The 25,612-nt window shown below is 41.7% G+C and overlaps 2 protein-coding genes across 2 annotated transcripts; one reads left to right on the forward strand and one right to left on the reverse strand.

Moving 5' to 3' along the window:
- The first annotated feature begins 229 nt into the window (after positions 1-229).
- LOC119720382 lies at positions 230-4,789 on the forward strand. Its single transcript, XM_038190041.1, has 5 exons — positions 230-358; positions 1,549-1,674; positions 1,872-2,260; positions 3,146-3,250; positions 3,984-4,789. Exons 2-5 carry the CDS (start codon positions 1,575-1,577, stop codon positions 4,512-4,514), a joined length of 1,125 nt encoding a protein of 374 aa, XP_038045969.1. The 5' UTR covers positions 230-358; positions 1,549-1,574; the 3' UTR covers positions 4,515-4,789.
- A 9,545-nt stretch (positions 4,790-14,334) lies between these two features.
- Positions 14,335-17,051, reverse strand: LOC119720682. The gene has a single exon (XM_038190477.1). The coding sequence runs from the start codon at positions 16,685-16,687 to the stop codon at positions 15,374-15,376; it is 1,314 nt and encodes a 437-aa protein (XP_038046405.1). The 5' UTR covers positions 16,688-17,051; the 3' UTR covers positions 14,335-15,373.
- Between the last annotated feature and the right edge of the window lie 8,561 nt (positions 17,052-25,612).

Consider the following 25,612-nt stretch of genomic DNA (forward strand, 5'->3'; position numbering starts at 1 on the left):
AAGAAGAAGATAGTATTTTCTTTGACAAAAGGTTTTACAATACACGTACTTGCATTCGAATTCTGTGATGCCAAGTTGTCCTTGGCCCAAACAAACCGGACTATCCAGTGGTCTTATGAATAATTTGTGTCATTGTTGGCCATCGGTCCGCCACAAAAAAAACACCCACAGACCTTTGGTGACATTTTGAGAGTTGCTCAAGCGTGGAAGCTTACTGCACAACAGGCCGTGTTAGTGTGTGCAGAGAAACTGAGTGTCGTCCTATGAGACATATGCATTAATTGTTCTCTTACATAATACATGTATACGCATGGCTGTTGCAGTGCAGTGATCATCGACGTAAAAAGTGTATATGTAGGTACGTAAAAATCATGTCATTTTCTCGGTAGAACTTTCAGTAATTACCATGTTTTTATTGGTACCTATCTCATGTAGGTTCCATCAGGTTTGATACTTTCCAGTCTTGGTCTGTAAATGAGAAGTAGTACAATGAATATAGTTGGTTTGGACATTGAGGTAGGTCAGACCAGTCTGTACAGGGTGTAGCGCTAATACAGTAACTACCAAATACAACTATACATGTACATGTATGTAGGTGTGGCTTCGCCCCTCTGTAGGCTTTACAGGCCTCAGTGTAGCTTGGGTGGGAAGGGGGGGGGGCTGGACTAATCCAGAGCCTGTCCTGCCCCGAATAAGTTGTCGTTTCAGATGTCAATTTTAATTTACTAACTGTCCAAAAAAATCATGATTCAAAGACACGGTCACCAGTATTTCACCAGCCAAGTTTGAGGTCTCAATTGAATGTTTACTTTTCTTCAACATCATTGCACTAGGGGGTGAAGCCAAGTGATTTCAGTTTGAAGCCTAAGACTAGACTGGTACATGTTCAGCAGTTCGGTGGCATGGCTATACGGAATTGTGTAACAACAGAGACTGGGTACCAGATGTTTCTTTTGACATGCACTGTTGACCGATGCAGTACTGTCATATGCCAGTCTATTTTCTTGTATTGCATGTTTTCACTACCTTAAGTTTTAGGACTCTCATACACAGTATTGAGAGTCCCAAATTTTCGCACTTGGGACAGATTCCCATATCTGGCCATCACTTGTCACCCTGTGCACAAACCCTATGAGAATGGTCTGAACATTTCAAAGTGTTTTCTCAGTAAATACTTCAATATTTTCCCTGCTAAATTTTAACTTTTAGGACATATCACTTTCTGATGGCTGATACGTCAAGCTGAAGGGAAAATTAGTGATGGCCAGATATAGGAATTTTGCCGGACGTGTTCCGAGTCATTATATTTGTAGAGAGAATTGGGGACTTTTGAGCAGTCAACTAATGAGACCCTGCATATCAGTGAGGTCTTATAATCAGTGAAGCATGTTTTGCGATGTTGTATGATATTGACGAAAAGATGAGCCTACGATGTAATTAAAATACTTTATATTAACATATAATTTATCATCGCTGAGACGAAAGGGGAACAGCTACCCTATATGCCCTTAGTTTACACCACTAATTTCCAAATTTATTTTGTTCCAGGCCAATAGCTCATCCATCCATCCGCCATGATGCTTCTTAGCCGCAAAACAAGTCGTGCCTTATCCATCTTTTTCATTTGTCTTGCGATTGTCGGTTTCTACGTGTACCTGAACTCCTCAACACAAGGTAGGATGCTATACTGTAGATAGAGAAAATCGGATTAACTATTTCACTGCTTGGTCCAAGACTAGTTTGTATTTTTTTGTTTTACTTTGTTCTGATTCAAAACAAAGTTACTTTTGAATAGTTCCATGTATATTTTGATATAAGAAAATAAAGATGCAATTCTGAACGCTCAAACAAAAAATGATTTTGGATTTCAGATGAGGAGCACGTTCGTACGAAGCAATCCTTCGACATAACCCCCACTTTGGGTAGGACTGTCCACCCCTCTGATGTCAGAACAGCCAGCATCAACAATGATACGGAGGCCGAGAAAGGTCCCGCCAAAATAGACCCCGAAACTGTCCAAGCAATCGATAGTGGGAATACGAAAGTCGAGTCAATCGAAAAGAGCAGAGTCGATAAGAACTTTATAGATTTGGACCAAATGGATGCCGAGGAGCTGTTTAACCGAACGGCCATCGTGACGGCGATATCGCAGAATCACTTCCGAGAATCGAAGGGAATGATCGGCAGCGTGCAGGAGATTTTGCCCCACAAAAAGATCATCGTTTATGACTTGGGATTGACACCGCAGGGTGTCACTGAGGTATGTTGCTTATGTTACTTTCCTGAGAGACCTATGCATATTTGCCATTTCTCATGCCATTGTTCATTGACCTATCGCCGTTTGCGAGTTAGCCACGCCCCTTAGACAACCCTATGGAATTTGTGTACCTTAAGTTTTGTTTGTCTCAGATTTTGCGCGTTCCGCGTCCAAGTACAGTCGACTCTCGTTAATACAAAGTAAGCCGAACTGTATGTTATATCAGAATTTTTGTATTTAGAGGAACAATTACGGTCCCATTCATTGTGCACATAAAGCACAGTTGGGACCAAGGCTTTATGTTTGTTATACATGTTGTATTAACAGTGTTTGTATTAACGGGACTCGACTGTATGTCATGTAATACGGGCGATTCCCAATAGTGCGCCTCCAAGAGTTTTCAACGCGTTGGCCAATCACGTTGCGCGAAATCAGTCGACCTTTTCCAAACGCGCATTGGGTCGACAGATTTTGCGCATTGTGATTGGCCAACGTGTTGCAAACTCTTGGAGGCGCACTATTGGGAATCGCCCGTATTGGACAAAATAATTAGAAGCTTCGTTGACGCGATTCTACCGCGATAGGATTATTGTGTAACCTCTGGCCTACTGCTCAGCTCCCATGAGCTGTTAATAATATTGCAACCATGATACCTGTCTGTCAATCTAGCAGTGCGTATTGACCAATTAAATCACGCCAACTCTGTAAAAAATGCTCTAAATGTGGGCGGGACTTGCAGCCATTTTTATAGAGCGCCAGGACGGTAGTTCCAAGCAAAACGCCCGGTTAGCAAATCCTTCTTTGATCAAATTCTGTTTTAACCTTAACTCGAATGGCAAAGCCGGCCCTTTTTTGCTGATACTTTATACGTGCTGTGCTTCTTCCTAGGCCAAACGACTGTGCAACGTTGAGCTACGAAGTTTCGACTTCTCCAAATATCCGCCGCACGTGAAGAACCTGTATAAATATTCCTGGAAACCGCTGATAATAAGGGTAAGCACTCGAGTAATGGAATGGTCCCAAGCACGTACCAAATCTTTGGCATATGGCTTCTTGGTAGCACCCCTTGAAGAAGACATTAAATGGCTCAAGTTTGTAGAGCTTCGGTATGGTATTGCAGACGATGCACGTTCATAGCTTTTTCCAGTAAACCTACTCGTAAGTGCACTCAGTCCATTTCCATGTGCAAGGGCGTCGCTAGAACATTTTCAATGGGGGGGGGGGGGGGGGGGGGGGGGTGGGGATGTCGGACAAAATTTGCCATTAAGTTTGCGTAAAAACATCCGACAAGCCAAAAAAGTCCTCAAATTTACAAATATGCCGACAGAAAAGTTTATATGAGGTGTGAAAAGTGAAGTTTGCCGACAAACTTGCAAGAAAATATTTGACTGGCAAAAAATGTCCTCAGATTTCAAAATTTGCCGACAATAGTTAAAGAATATAAATAAAAGGCCCCAAATTGTACACATTTGCCGACAACAACTATGATTTGCTGAAATGTTGAATGGGGGTGCCCCGCCCCCCTCTAGCGACGGCCCTGTCTCTTTATCACAATTTGTTTGTTGAACAGGAGTCAAATCCATCATTGCGAAGGGGTGGCATTGAAAGAGTTCATTTTGAAGAGGTTGTACATTGTATAAACTTGACTTGAGACTGGATGATTTGTGATTAACATGAATGTTTGACGACAAACTCTAGTTTGCTTTTTCTTTTCTATTTTTTTCAGGATGCATTGGAAGAGTTCGGTGTGGTATTTTGGGGCGACGCCTCTGCCCGAATACAGAAGGACCCTTTGGTTCTCTTCCCGGTACTGAAACAGCAGCAGGGTTTCATGGCGATCGTGGAGCAGTACGGGAGCTCCAAGATGCTGGCCCGCACCAACCCGAAGATGTTCAAAGAGCTCCAGATAAACATGGAGAAATTCGTCAAAGACGACGGCTATTCCATGTGCATGGAAGGCAACCGGTTGTTGTTCGCGAACACACCCCAAGTCCAAACCAAGATTATCGAACCGTGGGTCGAGTGCGCTTTGAGAGAAGAGTGCATCGCGCCAGCGGGCAGCGTTCGAGGTATCAACCAGAAGAAACCAGACAAACACACGCATCGGTACGATCAGGCTGCGCTCGCACTCATCGTATACAGAAACTTGAGAGGTCTTTTGAATCAAGACAATGACCAATCAAAACTCTTCTTCTCAGTGGCCGGACTGACGCGATCCGCTAAAGGGTCAGAGAAGGCCAAAAACTGTAAAGTATGAAGTCTCTTCAAAAAGCATTAATTCCTCAATTATTACATTGTATTTGTAACTCTGACATGGTTGTGCCCAGTTTACGCCATCAGGTCCATTTAGGACCGTTACAATAGTTTTGCTTAACCTTTTTTTTTTTTTTTTTATAGTTCACCGACTTCCATTTTCAAATTGAATTTCGGAGATCCACCCCCCCCCCCATTTTCTGGTTTGGTTGGCCCACCAATCAGCTGAAAGTTCTTATTGCTTGCTTGAGCTTCACCTGAACATTGCATACAAGACAATGGAACCTATATTATGCACCTATCAAATGTAACCCCCCCCCCCCCCTGCGTTACCCCAGGTCCGATGTCAAGATTTGGTCACGTTTTTCATGCCCCAGGGTGGGGATTTTGGTCACTCAAAATACATTGTTACCATTGGCGTACTACATGGAAAGGTAATCACTAGTGCGCCCCACGTATGTATGTCGGGGCATGGTCGGGGATTGTCACTTAAATTTTGCCCGAGGGGTGGGGATTGTGTCACTTCAAAAGTGACAATCCTCACGTCTTAAGTGGGGCAGCCCGGGGATGGGTATAGGGGAAACAATTTTTGATCATTAATAGCCGCATTTACGTTTAAAAATGTCAGTAAGTTAGGCTGTTGAAGGTAAAGTAGTTGAGCAGGCATATTTTCTTGTGATGTGCTTCATAGATCTTAAGACTACAAATTAAGTTGACATTAACTAAATCTCTAAATTTGCGAAAGCATAGACTTCTGTGAAATAAATTTTCGAATGTCATTACTGTAACTGATAAACGCTGCCCTCAATGTTATCAATAAACTACATGTTTTCAAACTCAGGCTTTGTCTGCAGCCGTGGCTACACGAGGGATTTGGCCGGTTTCTTGTTTTCGAGATTATTATGCCTGAAGAAACCAGAGGAGACATTGAGAATAAATTGCAGTTGTAGAGGTGGGAGGAAAACCCTAGAAAAAAATATTTAGGGGGAAACCAAGAAATGTCAAGTGTAACATGAGATCAAAGTCTCAATTATTTTCTTGTGGTTAATTTAAAAAAAAAAAAAATATGGAGCCAGAAATGAATCTGATCCGGAGTCGAAGCCGAGGTTTTGCACCTTTGCTAATTCTCTTAATCTTGAGACACACATCAAATCAAAACTTATTTCATCATCATTCATTTTCTGTTCGTTTTGTTGGGGGAAATCCGATGACTTTTCGGGAGAAATTTCCATCAAAATGATCTCCCCTAAAAAGTAGTCATGAAGCCATCGCCATTTTGAAATAAAAATGGTGCCTACACTCCATTGCAAAATATAGAGCAACTTTAGGGCCTAATTCATCCAAATTTCACAAAAACACAAATTCGCAGTCCTGTTCACGGTTGTTTTTTTACAAACCCTCAGAATCGTGTGGTTTTTTTTAACAAACCCTCAAGTTCGTGGTAAACAAAATGCTCTGATGACAGGGAATTTGAGGACATGCAAATCGTGATTTGGACCTTTTATTGTTTGTTCCCAAAAATGTTGCTACAGCGCCCTCATGCGATTGTGAATATATATTATTATTGCAAAATAAATTATTATTTATTGTGGATTTTGTTATAGGGGTCACTTATTGCCAAAGGTTGTCAGATTTTAGTTTATCAGCTGATTATAACTCTTTCGAAATGAAAGAAGAGCATTTCGAATTTCTTTTCTTCTTCTTCTTCTTTTTTTTGGGGGGGGGCAAGATTTTTTTCAAGAGCCAAGTTTCATGATGTTAAGACAGCGTATAGGCATTCAAATCCTCACATTAACTGCATGGTCGTTTTCCATCAGAGCTGACATACCGGCGAATCGACCATTTTGGCGATTTGGAGATTTTGTTATATTGGGTTTTTTTTTTAAAAAACGTGATCTGTGAATTTTTATCTTGTTGATATCAGATTAAAGCTGAGAGTTTTGTTGTTCTTTTTCAAATACTGAAGAAAAAAATCATGAAAACAGCACACTACTAATCACAAAAAAATATCAAATCAATCCTTGAGTTACCGTCTGGAAACGAGTATGCTGGGGTTTTATTCCATATTGACAATAATCCTTTGTGAAGAGAATCACACCGGAGAAAAGCACTGTGGTCACTCGGCAACCATTTATTCGCTTGAAACAGTCCAACAAGCATGGTTTAACAATCACATGTACAATTTACCTGCTACCAGTTCTAATAAATGACAGGTCCATGTAACTACCAGCATGGCTAAATATATTCCCATAGTTACCACTTACATGCTAACGGTTATAACATTCCAATACTACGGCTATCCCTACACCTAGAAGCGCAATTGCTTCACCCAAGTCCCAAGGGACTATACGGCTATCCCTACACTAATTTAGAAGCGCAATCACTTCTCACAAGTCCCAATGGACTACGGATATCCGTCCAGTTAGAAGCGCAATCGCTTCTCCAAAAGTCCCAATGGACTACGAATATCCGTACATGCAGTTAGAAACGCAATCGCTTCTCACAAGTCCCAGGGGACTATAGATGTCCCTACATTTAGAAGCGCAGTCGCTTGTCGCAAAAATAAGCGCAATCGCTTCTCACACTTAGAAGCGCCATCGCTTTTCGCAAGCTGATAAACGCTGCGGATAAATCACTTATCCGCAGCACAAGAGCCCATGGAGGGAGATTGGCTGAGATCCATCATTCCAAGGATAATGGACGTGAGCCAGCACCCCCGGCGATAGTGGCTCGTCCGTTTGTGCTGACCCTTGGCCTACCACTCAAAATTTGACAAATGGACCATCTCACCTCTCTCTCCCTGGGCTCAAACCATCCAAACACCCATACCTCCATTATTTTTTTTTTTTTTTTTTTTTTTTGGGTGGCCTGGTGAACCAGTTGTGGCCGACTGGTAATTTACTGGAGGCTATACGAAAACCTTAAGACATGTGATCAACTAAATACTGTTCTCCACTAAATCCTTGGATAAACCCAAAATCTAGGAAATTAATAATATACACATTACCCAATAATTTGGATCGTGCTGGTGTCTGATTTCGCACCACGGGTCCTTATGTTACAGCCTACTGTGGATAATTATTAACACAAACTTTGCTTTATCTAATTTGCCAACTTGACAATGTCAGTGTCTGGGATTAATTAAACCTTCGCATCATTGAATATCCACATCAGTTTTCCAGCCTTTTTCTTCCCGCTCACGTAACTCTCGGGTAGCCAATCGAGATATAGTCGCCGGCTACGAAAACTCAAAACTCGTTGAGAAAAATGAGAACCTATTTTTGGCCCCAAGCTTGCTATCTCATTCCAACCTGAAGATTGGATTCCCACTTACAGACTGCATTACGAGGTTACTTTTCCTATGAACCTTTTTATGTCTAATTTAAATGGGTGTCCACTCAGTGGCGCAAGCCAACGTGAAGTGCAGTTCACGCCAGAACCAGAACGCCTATACAATCGTAAATCCAGGAAAAAAACAACTATACTGATAAGTCATCGAAGGCGCTCAACCGCATGATATGTAATTATAGCCAGGAGTTGATCGGGTTGTGTTTTATTAAATTCCTTGTCCACTTCACAATTACGACATGAGCGGATACCGAATATTGTATAACAACCAATACCCCTAAGGCCTGAACGGCAACGTACCACTTGTTTTTAACCAACCTGGTTCAGCAATGCCTCCTGATTGACTTCGAATACAATTTTGTTATAATTTGGTTTGCCATCAAATCCTGAACGACTGTTCCGAATAATTCATTAATCAGTCAAATGATCGACAGCAAGTGTAACCGTAATACCTGCTCGATTGATGGCGTAACAAGCCTGGGTTTACCCAATAAGTCGGGATTGACTACAACTTGAACCTGGTTTACCACTAAGTCACGATCGACTGCAAATGCAATTATGTGTTACACCTCTTGTCAGTAATACCACTTCCGCATGATCAACTACCATGTTTAGTCGCCAATCGGCTGGTTTGCCAATTAATCACAATTCAGTAGCAAAATAATTATAATCCCTTCAATAGTCATATGCCCTACTACACTACGAATTGTCTCTAACCAACCTGGTATCCATAAATGATCGACTACAAGCAGTAATGCAATCAACCTGGTGTGCGTTTACAACGTGAGTATGTGACTCCATTAAAGACAACACTTAATTAAACGACCGTGTTTGTAACCCGCACGTATGACTTGTACTCCCCTTAAGTTAAGTGTACTGCAGGCACCCATTCACAAGTATGGTTCATATAATAACTCATGCGTTGACGTTAACTGCAATTTTACTTCAACTGGGGACAACCCCTAAGTCATGATCGGTTACGTGTTTCGGGAGCAACCCACAATACTGTTAATAACATGTGGCATATACTCGTATGATGCCGCTACTATATGCATTGACGATCTGGTGAATATCTGTGACTGTATGCCCTTAATGAACGTGTGCGGTAAAAGTCTTAAGTATTTAGTTCCATATCGCCCCTATATACCTCTTAAGCTACTACATGTATCTCAGTCAACGAACTTCGACCGGGCGGCTCACCGCCATGCTTGGGCTTCATACACTATTGGATGCGAACACCATTCCTGCATTTACAATAATCGTAAGGCTTCAACATAATAGCTGGTTCAACCGCCCGTCCTGTGATGTGTAAGTGTGCGTGTGGGTGATCTTGCTTTAGCACACGTTAGCCTTGAAACAAAATAAGTTACCCCCATGGACACCCCGTTGTCCCTACATTCAACAACCATTCGATACTCCGTATAGAGTGTTACAAACCGCTGAATTACGGAATAACAATTGCCTGTTTTGGTTTGTTCAATGTCCCCTTCACTGTGCCCCAAATTTGCCGGTGCTGAAGGGTACCGGACGTGTTTGGGCTAAAACAGTTTATGTTAATAGTCTGTCGCATGGGCTGCACAAGTCCGTAAGCCCTTTTAAGAGTTCGACTTGAGGAGGGTTTGTTGCGCGGTGTGCAACCAATCAAACCGTGATGAAAAATGTCCGACTCCTCCGTAGACATGTCCGGTTAAGCCCCGGGGCTTTTTGGCAGGGGCTGTCCGTCAATCGCCCGCGACATTCGAAAACCACCGTGTATGTGGCGATTGGGCAACGACACAACTGTCCGCACAAAATCTGTCCGACAATCTGACGGCAACGCTTTGCCTCGACTCCCCACAGCCTGGTCTGCAAGTTCTGTGTAAAGTGCTGGTGACACGCCAACCACTCCTTCCAAAGCAAGGAATCTGCAGACTGCACTAGTGGTTCCCAGGTCACCGATCCTGTGGCCGCCCCCGCCGACCTTAACTCATCGGGATGAGGCTGCCAGGCGCTTGCCATATCCTCGGGGTGCACCCTGTATATGGATCAAAAACAGAGCTTTTGTGAGGGACCTAGTAACCATTACGGCAATTCACATCTTGTCACAGATTAACACTTAATAACCCATCGTTGACTATGACCCACAATATGGCCGGTTGCAGTGCCCTACGCACTTTAATACTCTGTTCCATTAATTTGCTTAGGCAGCACCTTGACTGACACGTGAGTGGCGCCAAAATGTGCACACGCTAATGACAATTGCTCGTATGTAGGGCCTATGTATTGATTCATTTATTTATTTATCTATTTATGTACTTATGTAGTTAATCTTCCGCGACCGTGGATTTCACCCACCAAAGGGAAGGGGCCGGGGGCTCCCGCGTGCCTGTTTCCATCTGAAACTACTAGCCAGGAACTGGGCAAAGTGACACGTATTCGTGTTTGGTGGCGCCCCTCCCGCCTCCATATAGCCTACGCCATTGGCACCATGGCCTTTGCAATTATGGGAGCAATAAAAATGGCAACAATAGTTTTATCCAATAATTCTTCTGCTACCTTTTGAGGCAGTCCTCAAAGAACTGCACGCGAAAGCTTTCGGCATCCCTGTTGGGGACATTTTTTTTTCTTTTATTTACTAATAATTAATTTATTTCTTTTTAAATGTGCCCCTCTTGAGCTCTCTCCCCACACACATAATGTCCTGCTTTCCCTGACAAAACCATGTTGATGGTGTTGAGGCGGCATCAATGGGCAGACATTGTGCTATTTACGCGTTTTATTTCTGCATACATCCCTATCACTAGTATCAGACTACGCTCCCAACCGTTTGCTCAATGGTACCTAGTGAGAAACGGTTGCTCTCTGTGGCTTGCAGCCCCTAGCTACAACACCCAAGGTCGCCTGCAGCAACTATCCGACAACAATATCCAATTTGTTGCTGGCAGTTTTTGCTAATAGATACTATCTTAGTAAAGTGTTAATGTTATGGAACCTGGCATTTAGTTGTGTCCATCTAACTCCCTCTCATTCTCAAACTTGCCATGCTCTACAATTTTTCACTTCTCATCGTCGTTGATAAAGTGTAACTTTTGGTGACGTTATGTCATGTATGTCTCATACATTGGTATGCGGCATTCCAGTTGTGTTGAAACCTACGCCTTTCTCTATAGGGATTACCCGTAGTTTGTCTGCCCTACACCATGGAGGAAGGATTCCTTCCTCCATGCCTACACTTACAACTTACGACTACGAGCGCTCACATGGCCTAATAAAATCCCCACAATCCCCTTCCTCTCAACGTCTGCTCTACGTTATTCTGATTGTGGTAAGATTTGCAATCCTTGATTCTACCTGGAATTTCGACAATACACTAACGGGGGAACCAGCAAGTACTAAGCAAAGCTGCATGCAAAACGCTCCCTAGCTCCACTAAAAGGAGGGTAGGTCTGAACCTGTTGCTTATTAATTGGAGTGTGCGCTAATTCTAGGACACTCGGAAACTCACGAACATGCCCAGTCAACTCGGCCCAACACCCATTGTTATCTGAGCTTCAGGTATTACACAGTGGTAAAGGAATCTGCTCACCCGGTATGCATGAGAAGACGCTCCACGGACTTCAGGACATGTGGCCCGCCGCCGGTTGTCAAAGTAACGCCGTGGTCCGGTCACGCCCGATTCCGGTGGAACGGTGAGCAACCCGTTTGTCTCGGGTTCCCGTGCTCGGCCGGGGAGGGGAAAGCACACTGCCCTGCTAAAGGCAGACTCGATGTCGTGATGTCCGAGTCCAGTACCTTGACCCACTCCGGAGTTTGGCCGGTCCGTCCGGCCAACAACTCTCTGTCGGCGTTGCTAGCCCATGCTCGCTCGTCTAGCCCCTACGCAATATCGTTCCAGACCGGATCATCATCATGTCAAGCTTTCGGAATCGTCGCCTCGGCCAAAACGTTTCGATACGTCTGGGACTCCACCACCTCCCAGTTGGGCGGTCGCCTAAGCGATTAAACGGAGCGATCTGCGTTTTTATCGAACTACCTCAAGTCGGGCAAATTCTCGTTCCATGTTATTGCTGTTGTCATTCCGATTACAGTTAACGAGTAGCAATTAAATAAGTCGATTTTCTGAACACTAAAATCCTGAAACACATAGCGTGAACGAGAGCCCCGACAATCATTGACTGTATCAAGCGAAAAACAAACCGAAACTGAGCGGTCTTTGTGCCAGTGCTCTGGCATTGCGCGCGCTCTGGCAACTTGAGCAATGAACTCCTCATGACCGCCTGACAACCGATGCAGACCAGACATCCACTAGCTGACTCCCAGCGCGCACTCAAGTTACTTCGCCCATCACGACACTCAATGTGTGACCGCGGTGTGACCTTTCACAAAGGGGCCTGCGCTCGATGAGAGCGCAAGCCGTGTTACGGTGGTGACCACTATTAGTGTAGTGAGCCCTCTTTTGACAGAAAATGCCAGTTGGCAAAAGTGTGTGGGTAATGTCTTGTACAAAAGTAGTGGGAAAATATTTGGTCGTATTAAAGTTATCGCTTAACATTTACTTCTGATCATTTGATACACTTCTTTTGGACATCACGACCAATTGACAGGCAAAGTTTCAAGTCGATACAACTGGTATTTGTTGGCTTATCGTCTAGAAAACGAGTGTGTTGTTCATATTCCATTCCAGTTGAGTAAAATAATCCGGACAGAAGTCAACTTTCATTGAACAAAAATAACACATTCGTGTAGACAACATAACTCAAGAAGTAAATCGCCTATTGAATTGAAATTTATCCGAATTGTTTAAAATATTACGAGCAATAAACAGACAAAATTTTAATGCAATAGGCCATTTGTTTCTTGAGTTATGTTCTCCACAAACCGAATGTGCTGTTTTCTTATACGGCGCACGGTGACCACTATTAGTGTAGCGCGCCCTCTTTTGAAAGAACATGCCAGTTGACAAAAGTGTCTGTGTAAGGTCTAATACAAGACGGCGGGAAATAAAAGATTTGGCCGACATTTGCTTCTGAAAATTATTAGACATATTTCAGACATCGGGATCAATTGACGGACAAAGTTTCGAGTCAAAACAAAAGGCATTTCTAGGGTTATCGTCTGGAAAACGAGTGTGTTGTTTTTATTACATCCAAGTTGACTTGAATACGGACGTAAGTCGACCACTAAAGCGCAAAAACTGATAACAAATTCGTGTAGACAGCATAACTCAAGAACTAAATCGTCTATTGACTTGAAATTTAGTATAATTATTACAAATATAACGAGCAATAAACAGACAAAAGTGCAATACAATAGGTCATTTATTTCTTGAGTTATGTTCTCCACAAACCGCAAGTGTTGTTTTTGCTCCGTGAAAGTTGACTTTCGAACAGATTTATTTTTCGTGCTGAACACACAACATTCCTTTTGTTATATTATTTTTATTGATTGACTATTTCTATCAATAGTCAACAGAGTTGGGTAACATATTGTTACAAATCACAACGCAAAAACTGAAGTCAATACAACCGGTATTTCTTGAGTTATCGTCTCAACGAGTGCGTTGTGTTTTTCTTATAATGACACAAAATTCTATGTTCACAATTATCTTTTACATACGGCGCGCGGTGACCACTATTAGTGTAGCGCGCCCTCTTTTGAAAGAACATGCCAGATGACAAAAGTGTCTGGGTTATGTCTAATACAAGAGAGCGGGAAATAATTGGTTGTGTATCAAAGGATTTGGTCGACATTTGCGTCTGAAAATTAATAGACATATTTAAGATATCAGGACCGATTGACGGACACAAGTCCATAACAACCGGTATTTCTTGGGTTATCGTCTGGAAAACGAGTGTGTTGGGTTTTTTTTTACATTCAAGTTGACTATTGAATCCGAACTTAAGTCGACTTTCAGAGCACAAAAATAACACATTCGTGTGGACAACATAACTCAAGAAGTAAATCGTCTTTTGAATTGAAATTTGACCCAAATGGTTAAAATATAACGAGCAATACACAGACAAAATTTCAATACAATAAGATATTTGTTTCTTGAGTTATGTTCTCCACAAACCGAATGTGTTGTTTTTGTTCCATGAAAGTTGACTTACGAACAGATTTTATTTTTTTGTGCTGAACACACTACATTCTTTTTTTTATATTATTTGTATTGGTTGACAATTTCTATCAATAGTCAACAGAGTTGGGAAACATATTATTACTTATCACAAGACAAAATTTGAAGTCAATACAACCGGTATTTCTTGAGTTATCGTCTGGAAACGAGTGTGTTGCTGTTTTTTTTATAATGACACAAAATTCTATGTTCACAATTATCTTTTACGGCGCGCGGTGACCATTATTAGTGTAGCGCGCCCTCTTTTGAAAGAACATGCCAGTTGACAAATTTGTGTCTGGGTAGAATGTCTAATACAAGACGGCGGGAATACGTTTTTTTGATACGTTCACGATCAAGTAAAAACATATTGCACAACATGTCTGATTAAATAAGTTACCTGATGGATACTACGTTTCCTGTTTTATTTCGAATATACACCAAAAGGGTTATTATCGAAACATTAAGGGTAAAATACATTTCCAGAAAATTAAAGTGTCAAACTTCAAATGCGAATTACTCAAAACAGGTTTTCGCTTATTCGTCAGTATGTCAGCTCTGCGACACAACTATACACAATGTTATTTATACAAAGTACAATGCAAATATATGGTCGAAAGAACATCATATAAACAGAGTCGCGTTTTTGTTTGAATTCGTGTTTGGCGCCCGATTGTGTTGATACTTTCAAATGTTACGATGATGGGGAATAGAGGTTCGACAAGTTAAGTTCACAAATTTGTTTATGTCAACGAGCATAAAGCTCTTTTGGGGTTTTATGTTTGGGTTTGTTTTTCGTAGCAAGTGTTTTCAGCGGTTCACATTATATTATAGTACAGACGTTGGGGGAGAATACCCGTTTATTTTGATGCATTTCTTTGTGGTCATTTCTTTGCCGGAGTATTAAAAAAATGTATATATACTCAAGAGCAAACGTCTGCATCGCCTACCAAGTATTACCCAAAGTATGTTACTGACAAAAATAGCTTTATACTCCAGCTCCACGAGAAAGTTAATTTATTTGAGTTCTTGGTGTTGGATATTGTTTTTCATGAATATGAGCTACAGACTGCCATTTTGTGAATTAAATTACCAGTTTCAGGAAAAATCAAGTTTTAAACCATTTTCTTTGTTTTTTTTCCCTTCGCTGGTGCATGCCATCAAATGGGTTTTGGATGCGACATTGCTTGGTAGAGTGCCATGGATTCTTTGGGGTTTTTTATAATAAAAGTTTTCATCTTTTCCTTTTCAATGACTTTTTATATTCTGCTCACCGTGCTACTTAAATTGTGAGTAAATCTCATGTGGGACTTAAATTAAAGAATAAAGGTGGCTTGATTTTTTTTATCATTACATTAACAAATACGAATAGAGATCCTCTACCGCAAAAGCAGCCTAGAGTGTTAAAACCGTTTAGATGTTTATTGTGACTCCTCCAAACTTTTCTGGACCTCGTCAAAAGCTTGGGCTAGTTTGTGCTTGTCCGTCTTCCGGTAAAATATAGTCTCGAGTTCCTGAATCTTCTCGTTGATGATAGAGATTTCCTTGGAGAGTTCGGTCCTCTCGAAAGCAAGCTGGTTGGACCGGCTGGTGGCTGATCGCATCTCATTATAGTCTTGTCCCAAATCCTGCTTCTCTTTCACCCTCGTTTGAAGGTCATGGTCGTTGAGCTTGATGCTCTTGTTGAGAGATTTCAGTTTCTTTCCAAGGATTTCAACATCTTTCTTCAGGCCTAGGATGTTTTCGATATCCTTGGAGATGTCTGTTGTGTTCTTGTTGAGGAACATGACTCGCTTCCTCTCCAAAACATCCTGCTCAGTTTGCGTCTTCTCTGCGACCATGTTCTTCTTCAACAAATGCAGTTTGTTGATCTCTGCATCTAGTTGTTTGATTCTTTCTCTGATCTCACGCGCACGTACCCGGACCCTCTTCTCCACGATGTTGCTGAGGATGTTCCCGTGCTCCAGTTCTAGAGTGTTGTACTCCTCCTGTTTCAGACGCTGTAGGCGTTTGGTCTTGATGAGCTTGAACTGGATGTCCTCCATGTAGATCTGATCGTTGGCGCGCCACTTGCCGAGGAGATGAAGCACGAAGTGAAACTTCTGGAAGAGGTCGGGCATGAGCCTCAGCACTGGATATCTCTTAGTATCGCAGGTCTCAGCGACCTCTAAAGAAAACTTGTCTGAGCTAAAAAGCTTTTGGTTGACCCCAGTTTGCGATTCGTTCAGGAGCACTGCAGTTCCTTGCAGATTGTTCTTAAGTTCCAAATTGGTGGCCCGAGCCCATTTCAAGTCAAACTCCCCTTCCAGGGATTGATAGTTCCGACAGAAGCTTTGTACGATGGTGTACAGGTCCCTGACATCTTCCAAGAGATCCGAGAGGGCTTTCACCGCGCGCTGGAAGGCGTGCATGAAGGTGTTCAGGTCCTTACTGAAGCCAGCATCGCGGACTCCTCCGGGGCGTCGCACCTCGTTACTGGTCCGGGCGAAGAGGTCCACATCGGCCCAGGATGCCACCCGAGGTACCAAGTTCTTGATCCTCTTCACTCGGTGCTTGGTCTTGAAGATCTCCTCCACGTGAATCAGGAACTGGATGGGCTCGATTCCGCCGTAGAACAACTTCTCGATCTTGTTGATGAGTCTCACTTTCAGGGTTTTCAGTTCTCTGTCGATGTAATCGTAGACGTCTTGGATTGAGTGTGGCGGGTCATCCCCTTGCCACATGTGGGAGGGCATTCTTGGTACTGGTGGAAATATCCAAACTCCAAAATCAAAATCTTGTCAGTGACAACTTGAAAAGTTGTCAAAGTAGGATCTTTTGTTGTTATCAGCTCTCCATCTCTACTTTAGAACATTGACTCCAGGAAGAGTAATATTTGTCCTCTTCATCTATAAGTTTTTTCTGTGGATGACCAATCATGCGGTGCCAAGTTTCTGCAGAACTTGTTCACAGGAAAGAGTTACGTTAACACATGCTTACCATCATAACCACTTGTACAAAAGCTTGCAGTGTGGAGATACATGCATACATTTTTGGCTCACCATACCTATTTTGTTTTGTTGTGGTTACAAAGGAATCCACGAGGTGGTCTGCGGCACTAAACGCAACCAGGGTAGTATCGAACCGACATCACTAAGACCGCCAGTTATATGCAAATCGATGACGAATCGATTCCTTGTCAGAGGAGGGGCCAAGGAACATAAAATATATTCCATCGTGAGGTAAACACGCTTAGAGCTTAAAGAGGGGGAATATAGGCTTATTAAAACGGATAGGAAGCCAAAAAGTCATGGGAATCATAACTGCAGCTGAGTTTTGCTATGCACTGAGATTATGCTTTTTCTACTGTTGAGCAGTTGTGTGAAATTGTATATTGTATCAAAACGAAAACTGCTGAACGTTGATCACATGCGGACCTAAAATGCGTTATAGCTGAGTGTCTGGTAACAATGAATGCACAAAATGGGTTTACCCATGCCTGTCCAGGTGGTACAAAACCAAGTTGCCCTCCGACTCCGCCTTAACGGATACGGTCTATAACTGGGAATTTGGCGTGGTTTTATCCATTCATTTGAAAATCATGATGAACATTTTGCGTTAATGTATACCCTCTCCGTGAAATGGAGACTTCCGTGCATAACTTTGAAAGCAGTTGGACCAAAATAGCACCTGGGTTTGTCAATGTGCGCTCCGTGCGCTAACCATAGCTTGGCACACTCCTTTTAGTGCTTCTTTGCCTCGATTTGTCGCTTTCGGGGCTTTCACCAGGCTAGGAGTGATTAAATATAACTTGTAATTGCCTCCGCGGAGTAGGGGAAATATCGACTGGGAGAGGTTTGCCTCTCATCGGGGGAATTCTAAACACGATCAAGGTGGATAATGCCGCCTTTATCGCCGCTAAAATATGGATTGGACAAATCAATAAGTTAACGGGCCGACCTTCGTGAATAATTAAAGAAGCAACACATGGCGTTCCATAGCACATAATTTGGCTGCAAAAATGTGTTTACTACGGGCGTGTAGAAACGTCGAGAGATGTTTTGGGATTAGGGGAGGGGCATACACTGACACGGGGGAGGCGATGCGACCCGCCCAACTTTCGAGCACTTCCATTTTCCGGACAAAATTGAAAACAATGCTAACGAAATTTGGCCATATATTGACTCTTCTGCAACTTTTGCAAGTGTCCCAGAAATGCCTTTTGATGCATGACAAGCAAGATTCCTATTTTATATTAAATGAGGGAAAAGGAAGCCCTTTTTTATATTATTTTACAATTAAAAAAAAGGTAAACGAATAGTCGGCATTCATTTTGTTTTACTTGATTTCAAAATATAGAGAAACAAAACCCAGTTACTTTTTGCTTTTTGTTTTCACTTTTGGCACCTTTTCCATCTGGCTGATGACGTCACCTCTACACAACATATCCCATTTTAGCCCAAATTGGGTTGCGATGGGATTACCCTAGCTTTTTGACTGCAGCAAAAAGGCCGGAAAAAAACAAATTTCATTGTCCGTTTTGATGGAAAACAAAACTATAAAAAAGAGGAATGAAACTCATTTTCCATTTTTGGATTGAACAGGCAAAAAACGAAAAAGAATCAATTAAAGGCCGTTTTGCTTTTGGGCAACAAAAAGTTCCATTTTCTTTGGACAGCTGGAAACCAGCACCAACTTTTAAGACTAGGTTTAAGCGCTAGCACTGAGCGCCACTGCAGATTCGATGGGAACGATATAAAGAGCCTTACTCTTTGCAACCGTTGAGGGGGTACTTCTGCGGACCTATTCATTGAAGACTAGGGCTAGGCAGGGAAGGGCAGGGCCAGCGGACGGGACAGATTCGGTGCATTTTACTCCGTTTTGCGGAATCGGTATCCGCTGAAAATGGCTGGAAAAGATGTGGTGACATCCCTCGTGGTTTCGTCATTAGTTCTCCAGTATTTGATCGCATGTGTGGCGGCATCTGTTCACGGTAAGTCTTTAGATCTCCGAAGGGTAACTTAGTTTGTTGACAGACCGGCCATCTTGTTGTATACAGCAACACTGTACTGACTTGGTAAATTGTGTTATGTGTATTCATGTACACATTTATCCAGTGTTACACTGCAATGTTAAGTTAATATGTACCCTCCATGTTTTACTCAGGGTAATTGTAGCATTTACATGTTGCTATGAGCAGGCGTTAAATCCTAATCATGCTAATTTTTCACCAACGTGACCAACACTGACCAACATGACCAATACCGGCTATGCCTATATTTGTTATTGTTTAGTGAGTTAGTCATGTTGTTAGTCCGAGTAACTTGGGCGATCGTGAAGTGAAGGGCCCGGTTCCTATAAGGGAACAAAATCCACTTTAAAAATTATTAGACCTACCAAACTAGTTGGCGACATTCTTAATAAACAGGTATGTCATAGATCATGTAGATAGAGGGCAGGGTTTAGATTTTTTGAGGGAAATTTGGTGGTAAAATGACGATGACAACGTGGCGACAACACGCGACCCAAAAATAAAGATGGCGGTCACCGCGCGATGTACCGTGAGCACGCACGGCACGCTGAATCACGATGATTTTTGGTTCGCTTGGAGCGCGCCGCGGGGGGTACGGTACAAGCAAAATGATAGTATGCGCATGCGTACAAGTGCAAGTACCGTACCCCTCGTGGCGCGCGCGCTCCGAACGAACCGAAAATCATCGTTGGATCATATGCGTGCATGTTTCAAGTGTCAGGTTGGCTCAGTGCGGAAAGGGCATATTTTTCATCATTTTGGCCAAAAACCGACAAAATCCAGCGAAGTTTGTTCTGCGCATATTACGTGAGTATGTCATGAGGTGTTGTACGGAGTTTGGGGGCAAACTGTGCAGCGGTTCTGTGGGAAATGTCTGCATTTTGATGGACGTTTTTGTACTTAATTAGTGTTTTGTGCTGAAAACGATTTTGCGGGGTTCTTAATCTATGAGGCTCCACTACGATAGTTCTAGGAGTACTACAGGTAGTGATCAATGATTAAGATCGAGATACTAAAGTTTATTTACAATCTGGATGAAAAGTGAAATTTCCCGTTCAATTCCGAGAGCTCCCCTCGCGATCGTGAACATAATTCCGACTCGTGTTTGAACAATGCGATGTGGTTATGCCCTATGCTTTGCAGAGCATCATAGTTCTAGGGATAGTCGTGCCCAGCGTTCATGGTCCTTGTATCCCGAGTGCCATTCCGTTACCGAGCGCGATGCATCGATTTTGATAATCAGTAGACTGAATCTTGTTTGTGCATTTCACACGATGATAGGGAGTCGGAAACTAGGGCAGCTTTTATGAGTGGATACCAGTTCAAGCTAGTTCCCAACTCCAAACGTTAAGTACCTCCATCTTAATCATCGATGTCTACTTGTACCTCAGGTGGCTTATCTAGTTATTTGGAGGCCTTTTTGAGGGTGAAATCTGATGTTTTTGTTGGGCAATGTTCGGTTTTGGGGTCAAGAACAGAATTGTGTCGAGCGATGGCAGGGGTTTAGGTTGGACTATTTAGGTCTTTCTGGTTATGAAACCAAGGATTCCTCAAAAATGTCCTAGGCACTGTAGCCCGAAATCCTGACGAAACCCATAGAGAGGAGACAATGAGAAGAAATTGCAGTTTTAGAGGTGGGAGGAAAAGCCCAGAAGAGTATTCTGGGGAAAACCCACGGAATTAGGTAGGGACTGAAAACCCAATCCACATATTGGCCCAGGCGGGATTCGAACCCGGGTCACAGCGGTGGAAGGCGGGGAAAGTACAGCTACGCCAACCTTGTGTGTCCTCGATTTTATACACCATGAACAAACGCACATTATACATGTACATTTGTGTACACTGTTTATAAATTTATAAGCTCCCAGATACTGGTATACCCTTACCTTCATGTATACATAAATGTACATTGTACATTTATTTAGTAGGAGAGTACACTGTTTATTTGATGCAGTATAAAATATACTAGGTCAACCTTGTCAACTTTAGATCAAGTTTGTGCACTTTGCATACATAGGCCTACCTGTACATTGTCCAACTCTTTTCATGGTTTGGCTTTCACGCATGGGCCACTCCCATTCAGAGGGAGCAGTCTGGCGTGTGAATACTTCGCAGGGCTTTTTGGGTTTACAGAAACTGGTAGTGTTGAAATGTATATTAAATATGATAAACAAGTTATTTACAGTAACAAATACACATGTACTTTACACATGTACAAGAACAATGTATAGATGCAGTGTACATAGTTGTTGTGCAAATAAGCAAGTACTAGTCCTATAGTTGCGCGTATATTGTGCGTACATATACATACAAATGTACGAGATATTTTACAAACTTTAAGTGAAACAAATGCTTAGTTTTTTCCTTTCACATGGACAGAATTTTAAAAAAACCATTAGTATTTTTAGAAATGACAACAATTCCAGTGTAGTCATTGTAGTAATATCAATGGAGTTAAGTTTTTTGTCAAACAAAGCGTTTTATTGGAAAAACTACCGTACATGTACACAGAATACAGTATTCTTTTTATGAATTGAAATACTCAACTATACATGTGTAGTCTGTACAGGTATTTTGGAATTCAACAAAGTTCTGTTGTTAAACTGAAGAGTTGTCTAAATAGGGGAGAAAGTTCAATACAATTGGGTATTTGACGTACAGAAATGCCGAGAGCACGATACAAAGAAAAGTGAAAATTGTGTACAGTGCCTTTCCCTGTCTTCATCAATTGATGCAAGAAACAACTCCCTTGTGAATTGTTATCATTGAAGGAAACGAAGCGGTGTTTGAAAGCACAATGTGCATTCACAGTCCTTTATCAATACTGTGTAGTGTTCACTGATAAAAAGTTATGGACTTTGATCCGGATATTACAAACGTGTTCATGATGTTCAAAAGGTTATTCTTATTATTTGTGAGGGGTTCTTGCTAAATGAGACAGTTCAACTAAAATGTAGGCAGAGGTCGAAACAGGGGTTTCTGGGTTTAGCAAAGAGAATGAAACTCTCCTTACAATACTGTTTGTTGCACTTTGATCAGACATTCTCTTGACAAGTTACATGTACATTGCTGTTTTTCACATTTTTCGGCATGTCAAAAAATAAAATACTGAGAAATAAAGGCTTTTTCAAAACAGTTCGCATTTTGTAGGACTTTGTACAAATGAAAGATTCCTAAATTGCTTTTCCTTAAAGCAAATTCCAACACCATACTATGGGAAACTGCAAACACATATTTCTGATTTTGATTCTGGAGGTGTGCCAACCCAATGTAAAAGACTGTCAGTTTAGGGGGACTGTACCCATCCTGACAGATTCCAACAAAACATGCCGTTGGGGTTTGATGGGTTGAGTTCTGGTAGAGTTAAAATATTAGACCTACATTTGTACATGTATCAAAGATTACAAATATGGAAAGATTTCCATATAAGAAGTTCACTAATTTTCCTCTGTATTGACTAACAAGCCCCCAGATAGCAATTTCATGTCATCAAAGTCAATTTGAGCAGTGATAAAATACAAGCATTTTCTTAGAAAATACTTAGAATTTTTCAGTCCACTCTCAAAGGGTTTGTACACAGGGTGTTGAGTGAACTTCTTATATGGAAATCTTTCCACAAATATCACTAAATCTGAAAATTGAAAACCAGTGAACCTCATTATTTTTATATTTTTTTCATTTTTCTTCACTATGACTTGTGCCCATTTCCGTATTATTTTGTCAGAACATCTCACATATCATTTTTTTTTATTCCTGCATTTTCAGAATCCTGGTTGTGGATTTGGATGAAAAATAAAAATACGCATAATTTAAACAAACCCAAATTTAAATCAAAACCTTTCTCTGAGTTTTTCACTATTTTGATGGATACATGTACATTGTATGTGCCGTTTGTTCATGAGACCTCATAAAACAAATTTTTTGTTGGTTATTTCATTTTCAGGTGAGGGCGCTGTAGGGGCCATCTGTCCGTCCATTGAGACCTGCGCCAGCCAGGGCAGGTCAGAGTGCGTGGATCCCAAAAAAGGATGCGGGCCTTGTATCGCCCGGTACTTCGCGGAGGTTGGTAACACCTGCAGACGGCACACAGAAGATGGTAAGAATTTCTCACTGTAATTCACAGGGGTCAGATTTGTCAGGATTTATCCAGATTTGGGGTTTTTTTTGGTCAGTATTTTTTACTGACTCACTGAGGTACTGACTGAGTCGCTGACTGAGTCGCTGACTGAGTCGCTCCCCGAGTCACTGACTCACTTATTGACTAAGTCAGAAAACACTTACTAAGTCAGTAAGTGTTTTCTACCATGGATGTAGTCCATTCAAAGTTAGTCTCAGTTTGAAGGCCGCTAATTATTCAGGCTAAGGTCAATCGAGTCTTTAAGTCACAAGATATATGAAACAGCATCCCTGGGTTTTTTTTGGTCCTTTGTGGACTGCCCTTTTGGGGTTTTTTTTTTGGCAATGATTATCCTACCCAATATGGTCCTTGCCAGTGAATGAATAATATCACTATTTGTCAGTTTTGACAATAAACTGGCCCTGGTCATTTATTTAGACTGTAGCCGGTCACGTCTGCAAAAAGTTGTTCTATTTAATAGCTCCGTGGTCTGATGAACAGGCAAACTTTGTTGTGCAAGGGCAAACTGTGCAGCAACCTTTCGTCTTCCAGTGACCGTGAAGTTATTCACGTTCTCAGTGTATAAATGTACGGCATGGGACCATTTCACTAAGGCCTAACAAAAAAAAATACCATTGGTTCGGGTCACCCGACCGACCCTATTTTTGAAAGCGATGACATGCGACCTCGGACACATTTATTGGTTATTTGAAGAAAAAAATAATATAATGATACCGATTTCTGATCAAAATCAGTCAAAAATCGCCTACCGCCAGAACAATTTATCAACATTTATCAGCAAGGTTTTTTTCTTTCTGGTATTATCCGAAAGAAAACATCATGGTCTAACATCAGTTTGGGTGTTTGTGAACCAATCTGGGCCCAATTTCACGGCGCTGCTAAGCACAATCATTTGCTGAGCACAAAAAAGTCTGGCTTATAAAAGCAGGTTATCAGCCAAAACTCCGCATGATGTATATTGCTCCTGATTAGTATTCAGCTGTTGTTTGCTTAGCATGAAAATCACATGGAGTTTTGACTGGTAACCTACTTTTATAAGCCAAACTTTTTTTGTGCTAAGCAAATTTTTGTGCTTAGCAGCGCCGTGAAATAGGGCCCTGCTCCTAAGGCCAAACGAAAAACCTTTTTCTGTGTGTGGCCAAAATATTGTGTAGAAACCTTTTTGTGTGGCCGAAATAAAAACCTTTTTATAGGCCTACCAGTACACGTCGAGAGGTTGAAAACCTTTTTGTGTCCTTTTGAAGTGGCCTTGGGTGTGTGGTGAATGGCATGGTATTACACCAACTCTACCGTACATGTACATGGCCATTTTGCGTTACCAGACAAGTGTTCATGCGTGGCCGGCTGTGGATTATATGTAGGGAGCCCTCTTGTGGCAGGATCGAGACAGGTTTGCAACCATATGGCCAATTTACGATTGCAGCCGGCTTGGCAGTCATGGTATTACAGGCCAACAGCATGGGCAGTGTATTATCGTGATTGCATAGACACAAGCTTCTGTACGATGCATTACGTGTACCGGTTGTTGAAACTCATGTGAATATCTTTTTTGGCAGCCATGTTGAGTAAAAGTTGAGAGAAATGCTTTAATATTGTCTCTACTAGCTCAAACTTGTACAAAAAACGATATTGAGAAAAATTCTAAGGCCTTGCATTTCCATTTTAGCATTCGATTATTCCAACTTGGAAGTGGTCGAATATTCAAATATTTGATTTTGAAATGCGCTGATCAAGTTAAACACACACCAGCCTAAACTACATGATCATGTACATGTACCTGGCTAGCACTGGAATTTGTGGTTTCTGCGCTTGTCGAAAACTGAAAATTGAAAATTATTTAAATAATAATTTTCACGGAAGATTTCACATCATTAAAAAAAAGAAAAGTGGCATTTGACAAACAATAAAACCACACAAGAAAATCTTTATCATCTACTCGAGACTGCTCTTGAATTGAAAAACATTCTGTTCGGATATTTGGCACATTCGGCACAGCTTTAGAAATATCAGAAACGTTCCTTGTACAGTTGCCTGGGGAGTTACTAGATTGAAGTCGTGGTTGAAATACACGCGGTCATTCCCCAAAGAAAGTGAATCGATAATGGTGTCACAGCCACATCAATCGCAAAAAGACAAACAATATAACGAAAAACAGACAAGTTGATAACCTACATGCACACCGAGATGTGATTTTGACTGACAGATTTCCAATAGTGTTTCGAAGGATGTCCGAGGATGATAAATATATGCGTAAAAAAAAAAAATCTACAGCAAAAGATTTTTTTAAAAATTGTTCTGTTCTAGAGTACCGGTACACGGGCGTGTACATGTAAGCATAATCAGATTTGTAGCGTCCCAACCCTTATTCACAGGTGTTGTTTTGAGAGTGTCCGAGAAAAAAAACACCCACCTGACTCAAATTTGCATAAGTACGACTTGTGTAGGTGTGTACTCAGCTTGCCGGCGAAACTGGAAAACCAAAAAAGCAAACAGGACGAAGCAGAGGCTTGG

This window comes from Patiria miniata, unplaced genomic scaffold, assembly GCF_015706575.1.
Source record: "Patiria miniata isolate m_02_andy unplaced genomic scaffold, ASM1570657v1 HiC_scaffold_9, whole genome shotgun sequence".
Lineage (NCBI taxonomy): Eukaryota > Metazoa > Echinodermata > Asteroidea > Valvatida > Asterinidae > Patiria > Patiria miniata.

Coding starts and splice junctions, on each gene's coding strand:
- LOC119720382 (XM_038190041.1), top strand. CDS start 1,575: ATGATGCTTCTTAGCCGCAAAACAAGTCGTGCCTTATCCATCTTTTTC. Junction 1,675..1,871: donor CCTGAACTCCTCAACACAAG/GTAGGATGCTAT, acceptor TTTGGATTTCAG/ATGAGGAGCACGTTCGTACG. Junction 3,251..3,983: donor GGAAACCGCTGATAATAAGG/GTAAGCACTCGA, acceptor TATTTTTTTCAG/GATGCATTGGAAGAGTTCGG.
- LOC119720682 (XM_038190477.1), bottom strand. CDS start 16,687: ATGCCCTCCCACATGTGGCAAGGGGATGACCCGCCACACTCAATCCAA.